We start from the raw sequence: 25,470 nt of genomic DNA, 5'->3' as shown, positions 1-25,470 counted from the left end.
TCCAAATCAATGACCACTACATAATGGTATCTTAGATTATCATAGAAATGCTTAGAAATTAGTTTTTTTGAGAATAAATCAAATAACTACTTTTTCAAGAAAAAGTTTGATAATTCTAGGTCTATTTCGCAGCTACCTTTTACCCTATAAATAACCAAAAAAAAAAAAAAAAAAACACCAATATCTAATGAGGAAAAAAATAAATAAATTTCTCAAGAAATCCTTGCTTGCAAACAGCCCCTAAACGTCCACCAATTTTGTAGTTTAAAAAAAAATAAAAAATAAAAAATCTGATATATTTTTCAGCTTACAATCAATCGACATGGGACCCACACTTTGAACGGTTTGATTTCGTATACACCATTTTATTGTAGTTAATCATAACCTCAGGGTGCCTTTGGATGCACCATCGAGTCAAATTGCAATAATCGGTCTAGCAAATTGGAAATGTCCAACGTGTAATAGCCTCAGTATTAACATAGAGGGATTGGGCTCCAAGTAGCAATTGCACTACTTTTAAATGGGACTTGAGAGGCCATGCTCCTCGGGTCATTTCCTCATCCCTCAAACTGACAGTTTACAATTCAATTCACTTGTGCATCCAAACACAGCCTAACATTTCCATTTGCCACACATTCCCTCTCATGCCTAAATTAAAATATCCGTACCCCTCATATGTGAAATGGGATTGTCAAATTGCCGATTTCACGTGCACTTTCACGCTCGTTGTTTTCAGCAATCTCCTTCAGGCTAGACCATGCTTTCCTCCTACGTTTGCTTGATCCGCTGGTGGCTTTTCCAGTTTCCATCGACGCCGAGCTGTTTTCATTTCCAACCGTCTTTTTCGGTCCTGATCTGCACCGCTTCCATTTCTTTTCCACGGACAAGGCACTGCCTACTCTCTTAAATGGCGTTGCCGGGCTGTTTTCTATAGTAATCTCTCCAACCGCTTGATCTTTCTCTTTCTTGGGACTTTTGGACTTCGATTCTGAAAGTGGGTTCGGCTTCAAATAGATAATCTCCGCTCCAGTTGCTGTATCTTTCTCGGGGATGATGGATTTTTTATCTGTGGAGCTGACCTGTTTTGAATCTGAAATAAGTTTCGGCCTTGAAGCGAATATCTCTTTCATGTGGCCTTCTGGGGTGCCCCTATGAAGGCTCTGGTGTGAACAGAAATGGCACGTGTAAACGACATTGTTCTTTGAAGGAACACATGATTTCTTGTGGCGCTGCATCTTGGCTGTGTTCTTTTTTATTCGGACGGTGCAGTTACGGCCAGGCTGAAGGATAGTCTCACATCTGTAGAACATTTAGCAGTTAGTAGGGCATTGAAAAGCAAAGAATGAAGACTTTTTAAGTGGGAAATGTTATTCTTTACAGGTGGGGCCCATGATCCAGCAATCAAGGCCATCTATCAGATGGGCCACCACATGAACGATCGGTAATGTTGCAAGAAGTTGCATCTGACAATCACAGCCATCCGGTTGAAAATTTTCCTGTTGTATATGGACCATGTGCTATACTCACTTCTAACAACAAGTCAAAAGATCAAAGAGGGAAATAATTCCCAATACAAACAGCCTCGCAATGAACACCTTCCTTGGCTAATACACCTGCAACGGAATCCACCTCTCTACAAAAGTGGTAAAGGAAATGTTTGGCCTGGAAGCAACGGCCAGGGTTTCGTTGAACAAATTCATTAAAATCAAAGACTACTAGTCTTAGGAGAGAACATTCAACAAGTCTACTTCCACCACCACCTCTCCTATAAAGTTCCTAGGAAAGATCCCGAGTAAGGCCCTGTTTGGTTGCCACTTCAAAATGATTTCATCTCATTTTAGTAAACACTAATTACGCATTAGAGATCGTATAAATTAGAGGCCAAGTTCCCTATTCGCTCCAAACAGAGAACTTCCCTCTTTGGACTAACTTTCTAGATGCGGGGCTCGTGGTTGGTCTATCCAAGCCATTGATCCGACGGCCTCCATCATGGACAGACCATTCCTCCAGATCTCCCAAATTAGAAGATCGTAGCCATCAAATCTTTTGTCTTTCCTCCAACGAATGTGGTTTGCTTGTGCATTTCTTCTAAACCATGTATTTGCATGCCAATAGCAGGAAGGTTAGAGTTGAACAATTAAGAGGACATTCCGGGAATGGTCCATCCATGATGGGGGACCTTCAAATCAATGGCTTGGACCGAACAACTATGGGCCCTACATCTACAAGATAGGTTCCGGACAGCAAAGTTCCCTGTTTAGCACAAATAGGTAACTCGGCCTTTATAAACTATGGGTTATCAAGATTACTTTTCATTTTAACCCTTACCAAAAATGTCTAATACATTAATACTAGTAACTAAAATTCGATGAACTCATTTTAAGTGGCAACCAAACAAGGCCTAAGGGTTCCTCACTTCAAGCTTCACAGGCCTCTCCCTAACCACGTGGACACAAAAACACATACAAAAGACACGGTTCTTCTCTCAACGCCCCATTCATTCCACAACTCCTTGCATTACTAATAGAAGACTTAAAAAAGTTGAAATTCCACACACTAGACATCAATTTGTGGGCCAACAATCAAATGGTTGGGGTTTCTGGTGGCACAGATATATATTTTTTTTACTTGTTCCCATCCATGGAGGGGCCCACCAAATGAACAATCTGGATCACCACATGTGGCAATAGGGCACACACATGAAATTGAAAAGTCAATCAGGCCAGTCCCATAGTGCATGTGCCTTGGCCCAAGAATCAGGCCAGTCCAAGGCATCTGCATGGCAGGCCTACCTGACTCAAACAACAGAGATGTTTCTTGCACGTGCCAACTTGACATGTGCAGTGGCATGTAAAGGTGTTGTGCTTGTGTGTGGAATTATTAAACCTAATTAACATCATCTCATCATCTAAGCCTTATCCCGGTTAATTGGGATCGGCTATATGAATCCTGTTCCGCAAGGGCCAAAACTTAAGGCCAATCCCTGGTGCAAGTTTTTGAATGTTACATTGTTCAGATTCATGATGGCATGAGTTTCATTCCGGTTGCCAACCCAACAGAACCCTCCTTTATCCAAGCTGGGTTGCAGCAATGAGAGCACAAAACTCCCAAAGGCGAAATGTAATAGACTATTACATAGGTTTATTACAATCAAGCGCTAAGTAATAGTCTATTACATAGGTTGATTACAACAACCTAGTTGATTCAACGAGCTAAATATCAAACCTAATCAATCATCCCGAAAGATCCACTCACTGGGGTTGAATAATGCATGCTCCAAGATCAATATTAATTTCTGTCTTCAAATACATGCAGGTCCAATATGTCCATGTCAGAGTCTTATTTTATTTGTTTTATGATATTATTATTATTTTTACTATTATTATTATTTATTTTATTTATTTGGGGGGGTTGTGGTATAGAACAAGATCGGGTAGTACCAAATCCAAGTCGACTCGTATTGGACTTGTCCGAGTCTTAAAAGCATGCTTTCGAAAGTATACCCAGGTCATGTTATCTGCACCATTTGTTTGTTGCGTCCTACCTTGGAAGGACCAATCAAACCAAGCCCAATTAAAATGCAATCTATCAAATCAAGCCCAATTAAAATGCAAGTCTATCAAATCAAGCCCAATTAAAATGGAAAATAATCTCACCCTTGGCAAGTAAAGAACGATGAATCAATCGGAATTCCTGTGGCCTCTGCATTAGCGGCCAAATGGTGTCCAAACAGAGCACCCAAGGGAGGTATAGAAACTTCCCCACCTGCCCAAATAGCCAGCTTCTGCAGATGCTGTATCCTCAAGATAGAACTGACACCTTTGGATCCTTTGACTTCTTTTTTCCCACTGCTCTCCTCTCGAAGATTAGCAAATTGATATCCCGAACCAGGTGTCGATGCATTTCTGGCTCCCCCTCTCTTTGCCATATCTCTGAATTCCAAAATAATATCACATGCGAGTGCAATTTATAGCCTGACACTGCTGCTTTATCCTACAAAAACCATTTTATCCAAACATTTTAGAGTACTCATATTAATGGTAAAAAACCAAATTTTGGATGAAAATGACATATTGATATCAAAACTAATATCCAAAAGACCATCGCTTAAAAAAACTAAAAGAATCAAAGTCTTGTAGAGGTATCTTGTCAAAATTCGACATGACTAGGGTTGCAACTCAACCCGGAGCTTTCCTTAACACAGCCTCTTAATTGTTGGAGAAGATCCGGTCCTACTTCTTCCACTAAAGTCCCACTTGTTTGTGATATTCGAGAAGTTTAAGACATTGGACACATTGAGAATCTCACCTTGCATGAAATCAGTCCAACCTTAGGTGACGCCATTAAAATTCAACAATAAAATATGATGTGACAATGATGTAACCCAATGAAAAAGAGCCATGTGCACATGTCAAATACCGAACCTATGGAGAAAAATAAAGATTCTCATGCGTACAATGATGAATATATGCTTTTTTCGCCATGGAATGTGGATCCCATAACAAGCGCATAGACACTTTTTCAATGGGTCATGTCATTGTTACATGTGTTCGTGTAACTCCTAGTATATAGTTTAAGTCTACTTTCCCTCATCTTGTTATCTATTGGTGCTACTCCTAAATTCCCTTGAATGCATCCATTCCTAATTTTATCCTTCACTATTTGCCACTCATTCAACTCAACAACCTCATTTCAGCTACAACTACCCAACGTTGGGCAGTTAAGAACCTCATTTCTTAACAACCTCTTTCTAATTTACACTTTTTCGCAGTGGATCCTACGTCTAACACGCGCACATGCACTTTTTCAATGGGTCATGCCATTGTTACACGTGTTCATGTAACTCCTAGTATACAGTTTGTCTACTTTCTGTCTTTCCCTCATCTTGTTATCTATTGGTGCTACTCCTAAATTCCCTTGACTGCATCAATTTCTAATTTATTCTTCATTATCTTGCCACTCATTCAACTCAGCAACCTCATTTCAGCTGCACACATATCCTATGGACATGTTCTTTCTTAACTGCCCAACATTCTGTCCTCTAAAGCATGACTCTGTCTTATAACCATCCTACAAAATTTCCTTTCAGCTTGAGTGGTGCATGACGATCACATAAAACTCCAGAAGCACATCTTTGTTTTTTCCACCCACTTGAATTCTATGGGCGACATCCTTCTCAATCTCTTTAATCTTATGAATTATACGATTGTGTGATTTAGCCAAAGATGAGGTTTCCATATTGGGATTATAATACTAGCTTCATATGTTCCTTTTCTTATTATGAGGCAGAGGGACAACTTCTATAAAAGAATGTCATTTGTTCCTTTTAATTTCCTTGTTGCTTATATTAAATTGCTTCTCCACGTTACAAGCATCTTGAATATGTAGGCCCACTTTTGTAGGCAACCTGATAATTGGTGTAGCTAAAGAAACGGCTCGAAGATTCATCCAGATGGGGCTCAACCCTAGTGTGCTAAGGTATCTTATGTGATTATAAAATTTTAGGATGCCACAAAAATAGGCATATCCAATCATCAAATGGGCGAAGCTGCAGAAATCAATGCACACCCAAAGCCTTAACTATAGCGTGGTTCACCCACATAATGGTTGAATCCACACCGTCGAAAACAAAGGCCAACGGTGACCCACCTAAGAAAATCAAGCCTATCCAACCAGCATGTGGGCCACGCCATAGAAAACAATGCATAGCCACTGAAACACCTCCAGTGAAGCATGGTGGCCCGCGTGATGGTTGGATGGGGTTTCATGCCATGCCATACACACACCACAACAGGTCCACCCCCACCCCCCCACCCCCCCCCACACACACACACACACACAAAAATAATAATAATAAAAATTTTTTGTTGTAGAACAATCCCATCCCACAACATTGCTAAGGACCTGTTTGGATGCCTGTAAGTCGGGTAAAATGTAAGTGATTTACAGGGAAGCCACTTAAAGGTGGTGTTTGGGGGAGGAAATTCACCTGTAAGTCACTTACAGGCAAATCTTCCAGGAAACTGCAGGGGGCTGGGGTAAGAAGTCACTTCTCTGTAAGTGACTTACAGGCCCAACGTTCGGATTTTTGAAAAGAGGGAAAGGGGGAGAAATGCACCAACAACCAACCTGCAATCAGCTCCAATCTCTCTCTCTCTCCCCTACCTGCAATCAGCTCCAATCTCTCTCTCTGCAATCGGCTCTCTCTTTCTCCCTACAATTGCCGCGCGCCTCTCCGGTTGCTAGGGTTTCAAGAGAAGCGGATTGCGTCCTACCCCCACCCGGACGATAATCCGTCCCTGGCAGGGCTCTGTGTGGCCCACCGTGATGTAAGGATTTTATCCACCCCGTTAATCCATTTTATCAGATAATTTTAAAGAAACATACCAAAAATGAGATAGTTCTACATCATCAATGGACCACATCAAAGGAAGCAGCAGTGATAATGACATCCACCGTTGAAACCGTTCTGGGGGCTAACTTGATTTCTTTACCATCCAACCCATTCATAAGGTCATGTAGACCTGGATGTAGTGAAAACACAAATATCAACTTGATCCGAAACTTTTGCAGCTCACGAGAAGCTTTTAATGGTGACCATTCAATCCCAAATTTGTGGTCCACTTAAGCCTTATTTCTTCCTCATTTTTTGAGTACATAACCTAAATGATCTATAAATATGTGTGGACGGCGTGGATAAAACCATTACATGACGGTGGACCCAACAGATCCTTGCCCGGACGGATTATTTTCAGGCCGGGTGTAGGACACGCAATCACTTCCGGTTTCCAGCTTCTTCTTTTTTTCTTGCTTTTGAATCGGGGCCTGATTCGGCGATGCCGTGATAGTGGGGCCCACCTTATGTATTGATATATCCATACTGTTCATCACTTCTTCAATCTCGTTTTAGGGCTTTGGCGAAAAAATGAGACAAATACAAATCTCAGGTGGGTCACATCACAGGAAACAGTGGTAATTGAATGTCCACCGTTAAGGATTACAAAGGCTCATTGTTATGTTTATTTGCGATGCAACCTATTAATAAGGTCACACATACGAAGATAAGGAAAAACATACATATGTGAAAAACATAAATATAAGTTGGATGCAACTCTTTTATGGCCGATAAGAAATTTTACTGTTTCTTGTGGTGCGTGGTACATGAGATTTTTTGAATTTTTTTTTTTTTTTTTTAAAGCTAAGATTTGGATTATTATTTTTTTCTTTTTTTCATGCCACGCCCCATAATAAATGATGAAACATACATCAAGGTGGGTCCTACGGTCCAATCCGTCATGGTGGACCATTGTTCATTGTTCTTATATTTTTAAATTTTTTATTTAATTAATGGCTATTAATGTGAATTATTTTTATTTTATTGTGTATGACTCCTAAATTATATAATGATTGGGCTCTATTACGGTTTTCAATATGGCATTGAGTGAGGAAGCCAAGTTGGTTACAACAAGTTGAATCATATACGATCCACCTTTATAAATGAGTTGTTATCAACATCCACTTTCTAGATTTCTAGATTCGTAGCGTAATTTGGAGGGTCATAGGTTAATTATGGTTGACAGATTAGAGCTTGAAGAGGAAGGAGAGCATAACTTTATAATATAAGTCTCTCTTCTATAGATGCTTTTGTGTTTGTGGCCATCCGAGGTGAGCAGATTAGCTGCAGGCCTCTTTGTGGGGCCCACCTTGATGTATGTATTATATATTCATGTTGTTCATATGTTTTGACATATCATTTTAGGGCATGATGCCAAAAATGATGAAGATACAATTATCAGGTTGACCATATTACAGGAAATTGTGGTGTCCATTACATGGGGCCCACTTTGATGTATGTATTCTGTATCCATTGTCCATCTATTTTTACATATTATTTTAGGGCATCATCCCATGAAAGAAGCAAATCCAATTATCAGGTGGACCATACCATAAGAAACAGTGGTGATTGACCGTTATTGCGCCACAAAAGTTTTGGATTAAGTGGATATTTTTTTTTCCCTTCAAGGGATTTGATGACAAATAAAAACTACAGAAACAATAAGCTACACGCCAAGAAGTTTTTAATGGTAAGGAGTTCAATTACCACTGTTTCCTATGGTATGGTCCAACTAATTATTGGATTTACTTTATTTTCTGAATGTTGCCCTAAAATGATCTGAAAAAAATGGATGAATGGCATGGATGTAGAATACATACATCAAGGTGGGTCCTATGGTAAAGGCCGCACTGTCTTGGGTGAGCTCAAGCTAAGTTAAACAAGTTAAGCTATTGGGATTGTAACATATCCACCACTCTTTGAAGCTGGTGTCCACAGCAGAACTCACTTCGACCTTCATTCTAGGTAGCCATTTCTCTACATTAGCCTACTCTATGGTCTTTATTTTTTGTTAGCTTGTTAGTACACCCCATTGCCAGTAAACACTTCACTGTTAGCCACTCCCATTGGGGAATTGATGTCATGACCTCAGTGTTGAAACGAGGTATCTTTCAGTCTACCACTTGAGCTATGGATCAGGCTGTTACTCTATGGTCTTTTTGTAGCTAGAATAGTCAATACATCAGAAGCCTCAATATTGATGTAACTGTTGCAGTGATATAGTCCATTGATAAACATTGATATACTACACTTTGACAGTTTAAGCTTTTGGAGTAAATGATTATTTGATATAGTATTAGAGTAGAATGTCCTATTTCAAATCTCGAGAACAACAATCCGAACATGTCTATTTACTCATTATTACTTATTAGTATGCAAATGATTTTTTGGGATTTTTTTCATATAGCTGCCTTGCTTCCCGTCTATAGACCAAAAATCTCCTACTTTTAAACTATTTCTCAAATCAACTTATATTTCCTTGCTCATTAAACCGCAAGCGTCAGGTGTTCATATGGATTGATTTTTATATTTTTGAATTTACAAAACTGCCTTCACTTCAGCTGGCAACCTCCGTTTAGATTACTAAGGTGCCCCCATCCTGAACTTTCGTAGGGTCACCTTGATGTTTGTGAAAAATCCACTCCGTCCATCTGTTTCTCCAGCTCATTTTAAGGGCATGGGCTAAAAAAAGAGGCAGATCCAAACTTCAAAGTGAACCCCTTGATTGCTATAAGATATTTCAATGGTGGACATTCTTTTTCACTGTTTCCTGTCATGTGGCCCACTTGAGATTCGGACATGGCTTATTTTCTTGATTGCTCCCTAAAATGAGCTGATTTAACAAGTGGATTTGTCAACAAAACATCTGTGACCCATAAATGTTTCAACGGTGAGCAGTCAATACCTGATCTTTCCTGCTCGTGTGGCCCACTTGAGCTCCATATAAACCTCATTTTTGGGACCACGGCCTAAAATGTAATGAAAAATCTGATGTATGGGGAGGATTGTAACAAACATCATGGTAGGCCCCACCTGTTGTCGGGTGAAGTGAACTTAAATGTCTAACCACGCCTCTGAAGGCACTTATTGTTATGTTTGTGAGAAATCGATCTCGTCCATCCGTTTTGGAAGCTCATTTTAAGACATGAACTAAAAATGAAGAATATAAAAGGCTCAAAGTGGCCCCACGATAGCCACAAGATACTTCAACGGTGAGCGTCCTTTCACACTTTTTCTTATTCCATGGCCCACTTGAACTTAAGATCTAACTCTTCTTTGGTTCCATGCCTTAGAAAGAACTATCAAAGCATATAAACGGGGTGGATTTGTCACGAATACTAGGCAATGATGCAAATTGCTACTAACGCGACTGACTCGCAATTGGATGATGCTTTGTGTACCACCATGATGTATATATTTTATCCATGCCGTCCATCAATTTTTCCATATCACTTTAGGGCATGAGCCCAAAAATGAGGTAGATCAAAATCTTGGGTTGTCCACACCATAGGAAACAGTAACTGAACGCCCACAGTAAAGTTTTGGATCAAGCTGGTACTTGTTGTTTCCCTTCATCAAGGTCTTCATAACCTAGTTTTTGGGTTTGGGCTCATGCTCTAAAATAATGATCCAAAATGAGATTTGGATCTGCTTAGTTTTTGGGCTCATGCTCTAAAATAATGATCCAAAATAAATGAATGGCCTAGATAAAACACATATGGTGGAGCAAGCATTGCTGACTGTATGCGGGGTCTATTATGATTTGTTTTTGATAAATCCACTCCGTTCATCTAATTTGCAGTTTCATTTCAGAGCAAAATGAGGCAGATCGAAGGCTAAAAGTGGGCTCCAAGATGGCCACAAGATATTTCAATGGCAGGTATTTTTTATACTATTTTTAGTTGTGTGGCCTAATTGAGCTTTGAATCTGCATATTTTGGGGTTGTGCCCTAAAATGAGATGACAAAACACATGGATTTCTAATAAACCCATGTGGTCCAATAAATGTTTCAATGGTGGGCATCCACCGTGAGGACCTCCTGAGAATTGGAATATCCTCATTTTTTGGATCATGCCCTGAAATGATACGGAAAAATGAATAGACAATGTAGGTAAAGAAATCAAATTGCATGCTGAGTTACCCAATGTGCTCTGATAGGTAAACTCAGTTGAGACCACCTTGAATGTATGTGGTCTATCCACGCTGTTCTTTTATTTTTCCATCTAATTTACGGGTTGAGCCCAAAATTGAAGCACATCCAAAGATCAAGTGGATCATACCAAGTGGGGATAATGATTTCCACAGTTGAAACCTTTCTAGGCCCCACAGTATTGATTATTTGTCATCCAACCTGTTCATAAGATCATACATGTCATAAAGGTAAAACACAAATATAAAATTGATGCAAAACTTATTTGCCCCCAATAATTTTTTAATGGTAGATGTTCAATTCAACTATTTCCTATGGTGTGGTTCATTTCTCAATCCACAAAATTATCTGGTAAAATGGATGGACTGAGAAGATAAAATATATAAATCAGGGTGGACCTTACTCAGTAAGCTAAGCATGGTGAGTTACTCAATACGCAATTCACCCGTAGATAAAACACAGACATCACAGCGGCTCCACGAAGCAAAATGGAGGGTAGTATAGTCATTTGGCAAAGATTAAATCTTGAAGGGTCAAACAGTAATAAATGATTAGAGGCAGGGATAAAAAAGACTTCAACAGTCAACATCTCAATACTTTAGGCGGTTGCTGGACATATATAAAATATGTAGGCTGGGTTTAAAAAATAGTTTAAAAGTAAGAGTTTTTGATCCATGCTGAAAAGGGTATGAGCGGCTGTATGAAAAAAATTCCTTTTTTAAAAAATATATTTTTTTTTAAAAAAAAAAAATTGGTATTGTAAAAGATAGTTATTAAATTGATATTTATGACCACACTTTTTCTCATAAAATTAGTTTTTTTTTTTTTCCTTTCAAAAAGCTAATTTGTGAACATTTCTAAAATAATATGAGACAATTCTTCTAGCTCTCAATGACCTTCAAAGCTGGTTTAGATGACTTGGATAAAAAGGAAAAGAGAACAAAAATAATAGATGACTTCCTCCAGTAAAAGACATTCCACTATATTTTGATATAAAGGACAATATTGAATTTTAAAATAGAATCATTATTCAAACATCATGATCAAAATCTCACACATGAAATATAAGATAACTTTCATTGGAGTTTATTGGGATTTTCACTTATTATCCAAACTATATCCCCAAACTGATATTCATAAGAATTTGTGACTATGAAAAATCTTAATAAATCATTGTTAGATTATTATAATAGTTTTTTTTTTCCTTTTCTTTTCTTTTCTCATTATCTAAGCAAGCCTGACTATCTATTAGACAATAGGAAAAAGAAATTGTATGTTGTCCAGTATTAATAACGGGGCATTTGAAATTTCAATTACAAATGTAAATACATGTATATATATTATCATTACTTACGTGTGTAATTAGAGTTGGGCATCGAGTCGAGTTAGACCAAGTTATAGTTGACCCGACTCATCCAATTTTGAATTAGGCCTAACTCAAACTTGACACGACTTTTCAATGATATTCCATAGTATAGGAAATTTGGTGACTGTTGTGAGAGAAATATGAAATTTCACTTGCTATTCAAACAAGCTTCCTAAAAATAAAACCCATATGAATCTTTAATAACATTGAAAGATTCACCAAAATCAACTTGAAAAACAAGCAAAATACATTGACACACCCTTTTTAAATTTTACTGATTTCCATATTAACAAATTTTCCAAGGGAGAGGGATCTTTAATAACACTCTTGGTACACCTGGGAAGTTCACCAACTGGGTGAATACTACTCATCATGCGGTCACAAATGCTCAATGAAAGAGATGGATAATTAGAAAAATTATAACCAATGGTCCACATTTTATCTCGATGTTCTGCATTTTGATGCATTTTCATAAACTTCATCTGATCTCCACTTGTTAAAATAGGTGCTAAAGAGCCAACTCAATGAAAACCATTGAATTAATTTTTGGTGAGACAATTGACAAACTTATGGCTTTTGTGGATTTAGAAGTTGCATTGGCCTGTTTGGTACATGGGCTTAGGTGGGATAAAATTGAATTTGGTCTCATGCAAATTTCATTAGGCCTTTGAAGACAATGAGAAGGACTGGAGTTATATGTGATGGAATTGCATTTAGTCCATGTGGGGTTTTTAGTAGATTTGGAAATCCACTACATCTCTAGCCCCACATTGATGTATGTGTTTTATCCACCTCATCCATCCATATGCATCCTTAACATGAGACATTTGACTATTTGATTTATATACATGCACAAGTGATTGATACGGGTGTGCATTGAGTCGAACCGGGTCGAGCAAGCCTCAGCTCGACTCGGCTCAACCACTAGCTTACCTCAGCTCGAACTCGGCTTGGTCCTCGAGCCTGACTGACCAGCTCGGCTTGGTTCGGTTAGCAACTCAAGCCAAATCATGCCGAGTTCGCCTGTGCGGCATTTTGATTGCACCTGCAAAATCTCACTGCATTTGAGACAACATCAATGACTTTTCAGGTATTTTATCAAATACTTTCTAAGTAACATAAAAATCAAGAAAAAAAGTGATGTGGAGCGGGTCGCGGACAGTTATATGGCAAAGATGGATCAGAAAAGGCCCGGTCGACGATAGAAGTGATCCAGACCATCGGACCTTAAATCGGACGTATCTCGCAATCCAGAATGAGTTATCTGACGTAAAATATATGATTTTGGGGTAGAACAAGCTACTTTAGCCAACCAACCCCGCTACGCCAGGTTACGCAACGCGGATTTGCGAAATACCCCTGGATCAACGGTCGTTTTCCTATTTTAATTTCGTTTTTACTATAAATAGCGAGTTTTAGTTTGATTATAACCCTTCATCTGTCGGGCTTTAGGAGTTGCGCCCAACGTGAAAAGAGTTTATAATAATTAGGAGAACGGTTTGGTAAAGTCAAATAGGACACTTACTATTTTTGGCCGAAAACCTTGCACACTAGTAGACATCACGACCGTCTATAAATAGTTTACTATTTATAGTAAGTCGCGAATTCTAGGAGTTTTAGTTGTAGTTTGATTCTGATTTCTTTCCCATTGCTTGGTACCCCTATTTAAAGGGCTGTGAACTCGTTTTTAGGTTTCATTCATCCAATTTTGAATTTATTAGAATTTATTTCTATTTCCTGCTTTCTTTCCTCGTGGATTCGAGAAGTTTCTGTGAGGAGTCTAGAGAAGTTCCGTGGATTCGGAATAGTTATCCTCTTGAGGAAGACGGTGCTCGACCTCACGTCCTCCCCTACGTCAAAATGGGTATTGGTTTCATATACATATCTTCCTCGCCACCAGCCACACTTTGTTGAGTCATTTCATCAAACACAAGTGTGGAGTCATTTCATCAAACACTTGGTGAGCAACATCAATATCAAAATAACTGAGTCATCGAACTGGTTCGATCCGAGTTTGATTCGAGCTGGGTTCGATCTGAGTCGAGTCGAGCTGGGGCTAGCTTGACCTCATTTTTGAGCTCAAAAAATTAGCTCTACTCGGCTCGAGCTCAACTTCGAACTGAGTCGAATCGAGCTTTTTCAAGTGGAGTTGAGTGAGCTAACCGATCTAGCTCGGTTGGTGTACACTTCTAGTGACCAACATCAATTGTGAATCTAGTCCATTAATTACAATTTTATGGTATAGGTTTCACTTGATGCAATTCCAAACACGAGGAAGAATTTGATCTCAAACATGAGGCTTGGATGTTCAAAATACTATGGTATTTCCAGACATGCAATCATTGTACAATAATGGTATTAATTCCATCAAATGCAATTCCATACCATTCAATACTGCAGACCAAACATAAATCATCAGGAAACTTATGTGACTCGAATACAATTACTTTTGATTAATTCAAAAACTATATTCTGATACATACATGCGCATGAGCTCGGATGGAGTGATTAGTGAATGATCTAGCACAGTGAGGATAGTCATCTCATGTTTTATTGTATATATGTGGGGCCATGACTCATTGATCTACACCGTGTACCTAATGGACCTTACTTTTTAAATAGCAGATGGCCAATAAATCTCCTAGATTTGGAGATGCTAACCCTTCAATGGCTGACCTTTGTATTTTCTTCTCTTTGATCTGCCATGACAAAGGTTCAATATCATTCAAACTAGAAGATTCCCACTGCAGGGCACATCATGTCGATGGTTTTGATTAAGGAGCCATGGGCCTCAAGGGCTAGCTTAATTTCCTAGCCATACATTTCTTCCATGCACATCTAGTCGACTCGATGGGTCTGGTCTTCTAATTCTCTGTCCGTTGCACAATTTTAAGTGTGTGGCACACATGACGAATGACCCGGATCTCACACATCTCGAATAAGCATGAGCCAGCCTGTTGCTCCTATTCCCCACATCTTCTTTTAGGGGCCATTTGGATGCCTGAAACTTTTTAATCTGTAAATGAAGGTGAGTTTCAGGTGTGACTGACTTACAGATAAGTGAAATCAAATGGCACCAAGTGGCTATTTAGATGGAAGTAAATGGAGGTAAATGGCATTTGAGGTATGTTTGGATGAGAGTAAATGCATAGAAATGAAATGGAAGTAAATAAGCATGTAAATGATATCCTCTACATGAGAGATGATTTTGGAAGCAAATGGGGTGAAATTCCTTTTTGAGATTCCTTGGAGAGTCATAGAGTAAACAAAGGTGCGACTATGCACACATCCGCTACATACGTAGCACATTGATGATACTCTAAGACAATCCAATTATTGGCTACATCACTAAAATCACACTTTAGAATGATCCAAACCGTCCAAAGGTTGGCCATCTAAATGGACGGTAAAAAATTGTTGGTAAGTTACTTGCTTGTAATCCTTATGTTTGTGGCCCATCTGATGCTTGAAATTTCCTCATTTTTGGCAAAAGTGTATTTTCAATGAACTTCTTACAATCATTCTATTAAATATCACATGTATGCTAATCTGGGATATTAAAGCTGATTTGTGACTCACATATGTTTCCACGAATATATTGAAATTTTTCAATGCATTCCAATTCATCCCACTTACTCTCATCCAAACGGAGTATTTAGATTCCAAATGAATTTCATTTATTCTCATCCAAACAAACACAACACAATAAGCCATTTACTCTCAATTCACTTACCTTCAATTCCATTTCCCATTCCTCCATTTACAAGCTCCCAAACGGGCCCAAAATTCCTTACAACCTGTAATATACTGATGAAATTTCCCATTCAAACACCACTTCTATGACTTACCTGTAAATCCTACAGGCATCCAAATGACCCCCAAAATTCCTTTTGATTGAGATATTTTATCCCTTTGATCATTTGACTCTTTCCTTTGAATTTAGACTTGTCTCTGTAATTTAAATAATGGAAGGATTGAAATACTCCAGTCCAAAAGTTATTTTGTGTATCCCCCACCCATAATCAGGCCCATCATATAGAAGGTTTTGGTCATTGAAAAGGACTCAAGTCCTGCAACTGATGTTTTCACACTTCCTATCAGATGTCATACTCTACTTAATATTGAATGACTCTCCTCTTACAAAGTGTCGAGTAGCTCTCCTTTTATGCCTCCACCTTCTCTCCATGTCTTGCAAACCGCTTCTACTCTCACTGTGCTTTGGATGTGCCGTACTCGCGAGTCTTGATAAAAGTACCTCTTAAAGATATTTCTGTACTTTCACATGAGCAAGAGAATGAGAAAATAATGCAAGGTTGATAAATCACTTAAAAGCTCTCTATATATTATCATAAGACTATTTAGAACGACATTTACATCACTAGTGTTGGGTAGAACAGAAAACTAGGAAAACCCGAAAAAAGGAAGAAAATAGATGAGGCAATTTGCTTCTAAGATCAGTGTAGGAGGAGAATGATTGCATACATCTAAATGAATGCAAGTCCTCATCCGTTTGAGTTGCGTGGGGCCCACTAATGTGTTCGCGTCATTGAATCTGTCCATAAGATCCACCCTCCCATGCTAATTAGGCCAAGAGCCCGAACAAAAACCAAATAAAAAACTTGAGTGGGCCACACTACAGGGAACAATGGGGAACAATGGAGAGTGGGATGTCTGCCATAGACACTTTCAGATTGGGCATGGAACAGAACATGCTGTCTTATATTCATCCAGTCATCAGCGTGCCCATTAGGAAGAAGGGACACCCCAAAAATCAGACCATTTCGTAACTAAAGCAGGCCACAGCTTGTGAATTTAGAGTTTTAGGTGTGATTTAACAATTTCCCCCTTGGTGTGGCCCACCTGAGTTTTGGATCAGCCTGCTTGTTGAGATGCACGGAGAAAATAAGGCGTATCTGATGAACGGTCTGGATTTCACACAAACATCAGGTGGGCCCCACGGAAGCTCGAATTCATGGGAACTCCTGTTCGAATGTTTGCGACCATTGCCCACAAAGAACCCTGTACGCTTTTCATATTGTGATGCAAAAACCTCATACAGATGCTGGGCACACCCTAGCAGGAAAGGGGCCCCACATTGGATCATCATCCGATGCTAACACTATAACATTGCCTATTGAGACCAAAAAAAAAGAAGAAGAAGAAGAGAAAACAAACAGAACGAGTATACATACAATGCTCATCTGCATTTTCTTTTCCTCTCGATTGTACTCCAATCCATGCTTGCCCGACCCCACCCCAATTCTGTCCCGATGGATGACACGTCAGAACAATCTCATCTTTGTGGGCCCCACCAGCTCTACCTAAATATAGCCCTCCACCACAACACTCCCCTTTGAGATCCTTGATTGCAGATCCTTCAATCCCATTGATTTCCTCCCAACACTCTTCAATGCCAGCGCTGACGAACTCTCTACAATTTCATCCCAAACCGGGCATACTTCCATCACCACTTTCTGGAAGAGGCCCCCCTCAAAACCCATTTCAAGAATCTCACTGAAATCCCCTCTCAAATCCAATAAAACACTACACAAACCACGGTGGCCGCAATAGTCAAGGATTGCGCTCAAATCCATCCGTTCCAACACCACCGTCTCGATTCCCAACCGACCCAAGTTATGCCCTGTTGTGGGGTCCACGACTGTACTTTTATCTGCAAAAACAATAGTCGGGCTGCTGGCCTCGGTGGTGAGAGTAGGGAGACGCAATGGCGAATTTGAAGCCGCTGATATTATAATCCGGAGTGGTTGATTGGCGCCTGCTTCTTGAGATGCTGGGAAGGTGGAGTTTTCGGCCAGTGAGGTGCTGGAAATGATGACACCATCATATTCCTGTAGCAACTGTGAGTAGTATCCACCGGACTCTTCTGCTCCTTTGCTGAGGTGATTCATAATCCGCCCATTGAATGAGAGAGAGTATCTGTAATTTAGACAAAACGAGGAAGATTAGGAAGAAGAGATGCTCCAATGCTCTCATAGCACCGCAAGTTACAGTGCTCCTAGTTGCATCTGTTCAGTTAGACAGTTCAATCGATTGATCTGAACCGTTCATCAAGTCCAGAACACATTTAAAAAAATAAAAAGGTAATGAAATTTTATTAGAAGAAAGAACCAGAAAACACAAGGAGCCCCAGACAGGCCAACAACCTTGCAACACCAACATCCTTAACCAGCCTCAAGGCCAAAGGAAACCCACATATTTACATAGATTACAAGGCTCAACACTCAATCGTGTCCACATGGTATTAGAGTGTGTGTTGATCCAGGCTTTGATTTCTCTCATCACCTTCCTCATGTCTTTCTTTTCTTTCTCCTTCTACTTCTTTGAAGCGGAATCCTAAAGTCGTTGGGGGCTGACATACATGAATCCTCTCTCAACCACCATATGGTGGGTCGTGTGACTGTGTCTTGGGAATGTGTGTGATATTTTATATTCGACCTCTGAAGAGAGAGTTATGCGGGTTACTATTGGACAAGGAGATGTTGAGAAAATTTAGGACCGACGACTGCGATCCCACTTACGGATGTCCAAATGGTCTCAGAATATGACGATTCCAGTCAGAAATGAAAGAGCACTAAAATACCTTTCAGATGACCGAAAATCAACCCAATCTCATATGAAATGATGGAGTTATAGTCGTCTCCATTGGATAGTTCGATTTAGAAACATTAACTATCCATATTGAAAAATGACGATCGAAGAGTTCCAACGTGCTTTTGGGATATCAAACGGTCCCTGAATTAGGTGAGGCCCACTTTCATATAACTCCATTGTGATAGATCAAAGTGGGCCATCGTGCATCTGTGGCTAAATTTGCATTCAAAGTGGACCAAGCACATCAAGATCAACTGTCACATCAAGGTCATAACAACAGGGAAATTTGCATACCATACATCAAGTCCTAAGACCAACTGGGAGATATGTTTACAAAAGCTCTAGGCCATACTCAACTAGATCGTTTCTTTGTCAAGCTAGACATTCATGATATATGCTCCACAGCTTGAAGGGAAGCGTTATTGAATGTCAACCATACAATTGTACAACCCACCTTCTTTGTATTGGGACCACTTATCTTTAGTCGTTAGTCATTTATGTTATGAGAGTCATTTTATGTTATTACTTGGTAGTGCTCTGGGAACACTGGAGCATTCCTAGATTGTTCTAGATTGTTCATCTGGTGGGCTTCATTGTCAATTGGCTACGCTCCAAAATCTTCTGTGGTTAGATGATCCTAACCATTCAATTAGACCTTTTCCCATTATATGTGGATTTTGGATTGCTGGCCATGTCATTTTCCAAACATTCATTTGCAACCAGCCAAACTGATGGTTAGGATCATCTGATGGTGAATTGGAGCATGGCTGATGCATAATGGATTCCACTCAATGAATGGTCATCCCTAGAAAAATAGCCTCTTTTCATGCACACTAGGCCAGGGAAAAAGCGTTGTTTTGTTTTTGGCATATAATACTTCTTTTTTCATGCTGAATAAATGAATGTTAGATGATTTACCTCAGTGTAACGAACGGCTTCCCTGTAAGCATTCGATGGATATATGCCTCATTAAGCTTCTGACACAGCTCTTCCTCGACTCCTACTGTAACTTCAATTCCTGATTCTCTCAGTCTCTCCACTCCCTTTGAAGCTACAATTGGATTTGGGTCCACCATTCCGATGACCACGTGTTTTACCTTAGCTCGAATCAATGCTTCGGAGCAGGGAGGAGTTCTTCCATAATGGTTACATGGTTCTAAGCTCACATAGGCTGTTGCATTTTCGGCCAAGACCCCAGCATTCTTCAGAGCAAAAACCTGCAAATATCATCTCCTGGCTCAAATACTTCAGTGGAAGTTACGGAAATTAAGAACAAGAACTTTTCTCCTTTGTGAGTTAATACCAACAAAAATTGAGAACTAATCACCTGCAACCGGCTGCATGCTAACTTTGCTTGCAGCTCCATCTTTCCGGCCAGTGTGTCAGTTGTGTACAACATCTGACCCATTCAAAAGGTCGGTTCCATGAAAATCACCGTTCTCAAAATGTGGACCGAGCCATTAATTAGGTGAGCAGCATCTGTTTGTTGAGCCAGACAGCTGGCCACCCAATGATTTTGATGGTTTTGCCAGCCTGACGAGGGGCTGGGACTAATTTTTATGCCAGGTGATCTTCATGGTGTGGCCCACTGTTTGCATGGCCTGGATGTCTAACACGAGTGATACATTGGGAGGAAAAATGAGACTACATGTGAAATTAGCATGCAGCTGGCTGTTGGTCATCAGTTCTCATTCAAATAAACCAATGAATTATGGATTGGGACTATAGGTGCAACTCGGGTGGGTTGGGTTGGGTTGGGTTGAGGGTCAACCTGGGCCCACACCCGACTTCAAGAGAACCCAACCTAGAAACACGACCCGATACAAATTCCAACCATAGGTGCCCCACCCAAAGTACTCTATATGCGACCCAACCCAACCCAACTCGACCCCAATGCAACCCAAATACATGTGATTATTCCCAACCCGACCAAACCTGACCTGAATTTGTTCAACCAGAACCTAACCCAAATTCAAATCAGGTTGGCATTTTCCAATCCAAACCCAACCTGAGGAGACCTTGAACAACCGGACCCGACCTCGGGTTGGGTCAATCGGGTTTGGATTTACCCAAACCAAGTTGCAGCCCTAACTGGGACCCAGGGTGTGTTCAGTAACATCCTGTAAATTGTATCAGCCCAATAATTCCTTGGTCAGTGCAAGTTGGTGATGGATTCAGACTGCCCAATTTTGGACCACCACTTGGATGAGAAAGGGCCCCCAATAGTCCTCCAAATTCGATCTTCATAACCATCTGATCCATTCCCATTTGGGACAGTCATGAAAAGTACAAGAAAATAGTTGGAAACAGACAATCACTGCAATTCTTTATGACTGGGCCACTCAGTTCGCCTTGCTTAAAAGTTCACCATTCTTATCATTTATAAGGTTGGCATCATTTACTAAGTGTCTACTAGACATAATGCAAGCGGACAGGATAGTATCACTCTGAAACTCTAATAGAATATGATGGCTGATATGCAGGCACTAAGAAATTATACACATGGAATATAATGAACTCAAACTAACCATACAAATCGTGGGCATTGATTTGGATGAATTTTAGATTAACATTACATTTTAATTTGTTTACCTAATTAGCTGATTGGTGGATTACAGACGGTCAAAATGTAAATAGTTAATGGTCCAGATTCAAAAAAAGAAAAAATAAAAAAGAAAAAAGAAGCTTACTAATCGGAGGTTATGATTGTTAAATCAATTTGAATTACAAATGATGACCCATCAAAGTGTGTCACATGATTTGGACAGTTGAGTTCATGTATGATATGTTTACAATTTCGAGGTGCCTGAGCATCAACGATCAGAGAATCAAACAACTCCCCTTTTTCAACGACTTCTCCATGCCATGCAAACAACTTCCTCTCTCCCCCCACGCATTGCATGTGTCATATCTAGGCCTCCCAGAATATACAGACTATGTTTTGAAATTCACTTAAGCAGAGAATATATAAGAATAACACAAGTAGGATTTGAAACCACATGAGATGGAAAAACAATACAAAAAATTAATGAAAAACAGCAATAAAAAAAAAAAAAAACCAATGAAATGATATAAAGATGCAAGCATGTGAAATATGAGAAAATGAACAGTTTACATTTGAAATGACTCCAAGAAAGAACAGTAATCAGAAAAAAAGAAAAGAAAAAAAAGATGAAACAACGCAAAAGCACAACGAACCACAGGAACATGGGGCATTCTTCATACCTTCTCAGTTTATATGGGAGCCAGGTGGGCCCACCCTTTATCATGTTGGATGATTGGCTGGGGTCCACCATGGATTGCACATGGCCAAGGTATCACCCCAACGAACAGTAATACCATTTGACTCTTAACACCCACTTTGCATGACATTTATTATAGGGAGGTGATTAACTAATCATGGTTATTTTTTAGTTGTGTGCAATTTATGATGAACTGCACCGATTAAATGGCCTTGGACCCAACATAAATCACACCATAATAAGTTAGGATGAATTCATACTGCTTATAAGTCACAAGCATGCCAGCAATGAGGCATTATATGGTCCTCATCTGCAATGGTATAGTTTGTAGATGAGCATGATTTCACTATTAAACAATCTATCTGTACATTGTTCATGCCTCCAAAAATCTCTGGTTGGGAGAATATGCCCCTTCAATCAACGCACTATGGACAGATGGTTATGGAGGAAATACTTCAACAGCCCGCACCCAATAGAAAATAGACCAACGAAGAAAGGTTAAAGGATAGCCAAATCTGGGAGACTTAAGTGGCATCCCCTATCCACAATGAGGCCCATTCGATCAACGGTTTGGATAGCCACACCAGTGACCCGATGTATGGAACCTGGGCAAGAACCTATAATTGCTCATTAGCAACATAATACAAACTACCAACTCTGTAATTAAAGGGAAAAATCAAATAAAATGATTGAGTTACCTCAGCATGTGGCTGCCCTGCCTTTGGATGAAACCCCTCACCCACAATCTCTCCATTCTTCACAATCACACACCCCACCATTGGATTAGGACTTGTGCACCCAACAGCCTTCCTTGCAACCTCAACGCACCTCCTCATATAAAAGCTATCATCTCTCTCTCCAACTCCCTCACATCTGATACCACTCAAATGGCCAAGATTTCTACGACTGGAATGCGTTTTGGATACCCTTTTGTTAGAACTAAAAGGCCAATTTCTAAAATCAGATACTGAGGTGTCTTTTGCCAATCCAACACATCTCCTCACACAAAAAGCATTCAAATTGCTGTCATGTTTCAAAACAGAAGGATATTCAAATTCTCCATTGTGAGAAGAGCAAAACCCAGTGCCGGAATTACAACATGAGGCCCTTTTAAAACAGCATCTCATAGAAAAACCATTCAAATTGCTGTAATCTTTAAGAAAAGATGAAGACTCAAATACTATTTTTTGGGGAAACCGACCTCCAGAGTTTGAATTGGAGACCCCTTTGCCATAACGGTTTTTTGCTAGCTCAGTAGACCTCCTCATGTAAGAACCATTGAAAATGCAGTGATTTTTCAAAAGAAGGGGAGATTCGGACCCCATCTTGTGGGAATTACAAAACCCAATTCCAGAATGTGAATCCGAGGACCTTGTGCTGTAACAGTCATTTGTCAGCTCAACAGATCTCATGTAAGAGCCATTGAAATTGTTGTGAATTCTCAAAACAGAGGGAGATTCATATACCATTTTGAGGGAATTACAAAACCCAATTCCAGAATTTGAATTTGAGGCCCTTCCTGCATTGCATTCTCTTGCTAGCCCAAGCATCCCCCTGACATAAAAACCATCCACAGTGGTGTGATCTTTCAAACAAGAGGTGTATCCAGACAGAATTTTCTGGGAATTACAAAACCCATTTCCAGAATTTGAATTTGATGGCCTTTTGGTAGAGCAGCTGTGTGAATTGAATGAGCGGTCCAAATGGGCAGAAGATGGGAAGAGGGTGAGATTGGGGCTGAGATTTGAAGGGGATAGGACTAAAAGATGCATTTTGGACGGTGGGATGAGAACCCCAGAAGAGAATTTGTGAGATTAAAGGGATTTGTCGGGTTGGAAGATAGATTGAGATCGTGAGAAGTTCTAGGGTTTTGCAGGGAGAAACGGCCTTGTTTGGAATCTAAATGGCTACTCGCGCGAGTAGCCTTATGAATCATACTCTCCTCACATGTGCCAATGTGGCCACGTGGTAGATATCCGGACCATTCATCAAGTGGGACCCATAGAGAGCATGCCCCAGGCACTTCACCATCTAAGCCTTATCCCTACTTAACGGATGTCCTTCGGACATTCCCTCGCTCTTCTACAACCTTCGGGCTGTCAATGGGCCGGGCTTGGGGTAGGCCTTGGCCCGGATTTGAACTGTTTCGGGCCGGGCCAACAATTCGGGCCTATTGAAATTTCTGATCTTTCAGTCCCAAGCTCAGCCCATTGACACACCTGGGTCTCTTGGGCTAGGGCCAATCCAAGCTCTAGACAAGCCCGGCTCATATGACTCATATGGTACAACATAAGCTCATGCTAGCCCTAGAGTTGGGCATGAGTGGAGTCAGACCGAGTTAGGGTTGAATGACTCAACCCGGTTTTGAAATAAACTTGACTCGAACTCGACCCAACTCAGTACGGAGTCCAACATACCTGAGCTAATCCAAATTTGGGTCCGGCCTAGACTAATCCGGCCTGAGTTTGACCCAGTCACAAGTACTTAGCCGGGTTGAGTGTAGTGAGTATCCGCGGGCTGAAATCACAACTAAGAACCTAGGTGCATTTTTGGAACCGTAGGCTCTCCCTAAGCTACAGGGCATCTCATACATGAAAACATCACATTCGGGATTTTTTTTTTTTTTTTTAATATATATGTATGAATCAGGTTTCGGATCAAGTCAAGTCAGTACCAAGTTGGATTTCGGGTCGACTTGAGTCGAGTCAAGTTACCGGGTGATCCAAACTCGGCTCAATTTGAGTTTGGATTGGACGAAGTCTACTACTCGATTTGGATTGACTCACCCACTTGGTTCGGGTCGAGTCGGGTCTAAATGAATCGGATGAGTTGAGTCTACTGAGTCGAGTCATCTCATGCTCGACTTTACCTAGCCTGACTAGTAACGGGCCAAAATAGTTGAGTCTTTACCCTGAAGGTTGGTCAAGTTAGAAAAGAGAGATGGAGGGCATGGGCTAGAGCTGATCCAATTGTGTAGGGAGTAAATTCTGTGGGGCTCACCATGATGCATATACCTTATTCACACGGTCCTTCCTTTTTACCAACGCATTTTAGAGAATGAGGACAAAATCATAGATGAAGGGAAAATACAAATACCAGCTTGATCTAAAATTTCAGTGGTTCTCGGGAAGTTTTCAATGGTATGCATTCAATTCTGGTTGTTTCCTATGGTGTGGACCATTTGAGCTTTGAATATGCTTTAATTTTAGGCTCATGCCAAGTAAAGGGAGCAGGCACCTAGTGTTTATTGAGAAATTGCAGAAGAACTTGGACTTCTATGTTGAAACTCTTTTGAGTTTACCACCAAGCCATGGGTAATTTTTTAGAAATTGCACATGTGACACGTAATTGTTGTTTGAAGTATTGTACCAATATAAGTTTCATTGGCCGAAGATATGGAAACAATATCGTTATCGCTAATAATGTTGCTGATTCTCAAAAATATGAAAATACATTGAGAAAACATGGGAAAATGGTAGGATTTTTCAACAAAACTTTAGGAGATGCTAAAATATACATTGTTGGTTTCGAATTCGGACACGTGGAACATGTGTAGAGTTTGTTGGCGTGTCAAAACCGAAGGGTTTAATTCAAACCTTAGAATAAAAATAAATTTCAAAAATAAAAGTTATTTTTAAAAAGTAAATAAATATATTAATTATTTAAACTTTTCATAAATAGTGTGTATAGCTAGTCGGTAAGAGA

The 25,470-nt window shown here is 40.0% G+C and overlaps 2 protein-coding genes across 5 annotated transcripts; both read right to left on the bottom strand.

Moving 5' to 3' along the window:
• Positions 1-266: 266 nt before the first annotated feature.
• LOC131231195 (uncharacterized) lies at positions 267-6,190 on the bottom strand. 2 transcript variants are annotated; one of them, XM_058227307.1, is made up of 3 exons: positions 6,130-6,190; positions 3,657-3,993; positions 267-1,299 (listed from the first exon to the last, which is right to left on the bottom strand). In XM_058227307.1, the coding sequence occupies exons 2-3, from the start codon at positions 3,926-3,928 to the stop codon at positions 672-674; spliced, it is 900 nt and encodes a 299-aa protein (XP_058083290.1). In that variant the 5' UTR covers positions 3,929-3,993; positions 6,130-6,190; the 3' UTR covers positions 267-671. The 2 variants fall into 2 exon arrangements, with proteins under 2 accessions (XP_058083290.1, XP_058083291.1); XM_058227308.1 differs by having other exon boundaries at positions 3,657-3,932; positions 6,130-6,179.
• A 9,427-nt stretch (positions 6,191-15,617) lies between these two features.
• Positions 15,618-23,657, bottom strand: LOC131230861 (riboflavin biosynthesis protein PYRD, chloroplastic). Of its 3 annotated transcripts, none has more exons than XR_009164115.1 (4): positions 22,464-23,657; positions 19,442-19,740; positions 17,104-17,848; positions 15,618-16,181 (listed from the first exon to the last, which is right to left on the bottom strand). XR_009164115.1 is itself a non-coding variant. In XM_058226885.1 (3 exons), exons 1-3 carry the CDS (start codon positions 23,535-23,537, stop codon positions 17,233-17,235), a joined length of 1,989 nt encoding a protein of 662 aa, XP_058082868.1. In that variant the 5' UTR covers positions 23,538-23,657; the 3' UTR covers positions 16,231-17,232. The 3 variants fall into 3 exon arrangements, 1 of the variants encoding a protein (XP_058082868.1); XR_009164116.1 differs by lacking the exon at positions 15,618-16,181 and adding an exon at positions 16,231-16,930; XM_058226885.1 differs by lacking the exon at positions 15,618-16,181 and having other exon boundaries at positions 16,231-17,848.
• Positions 23,658-25,470: the final 1,813 nt, after the last annotated feature.

This window comes from Magnolia sinica, chromosome 17 (genome assembly GCF_029962835.1).
Source record: "Magnolia sinica isolate HGM2019 chromosome 17, MsV1, whole genome shotgun sequence".
In the NCBI taxonomy this organism is placed as follows: domain Eukaryota; kingdom Viridiplantae; phylum Streptophyta; class Magnoliopsida; order Magnoliales; family Magnoliaceae; genus Magnolia; species Magnolia sinica.
Note: the sequence above shows the minus strand (reverse complement) of the source record. Positions and strands in the feature narration are given on the sequence as shown.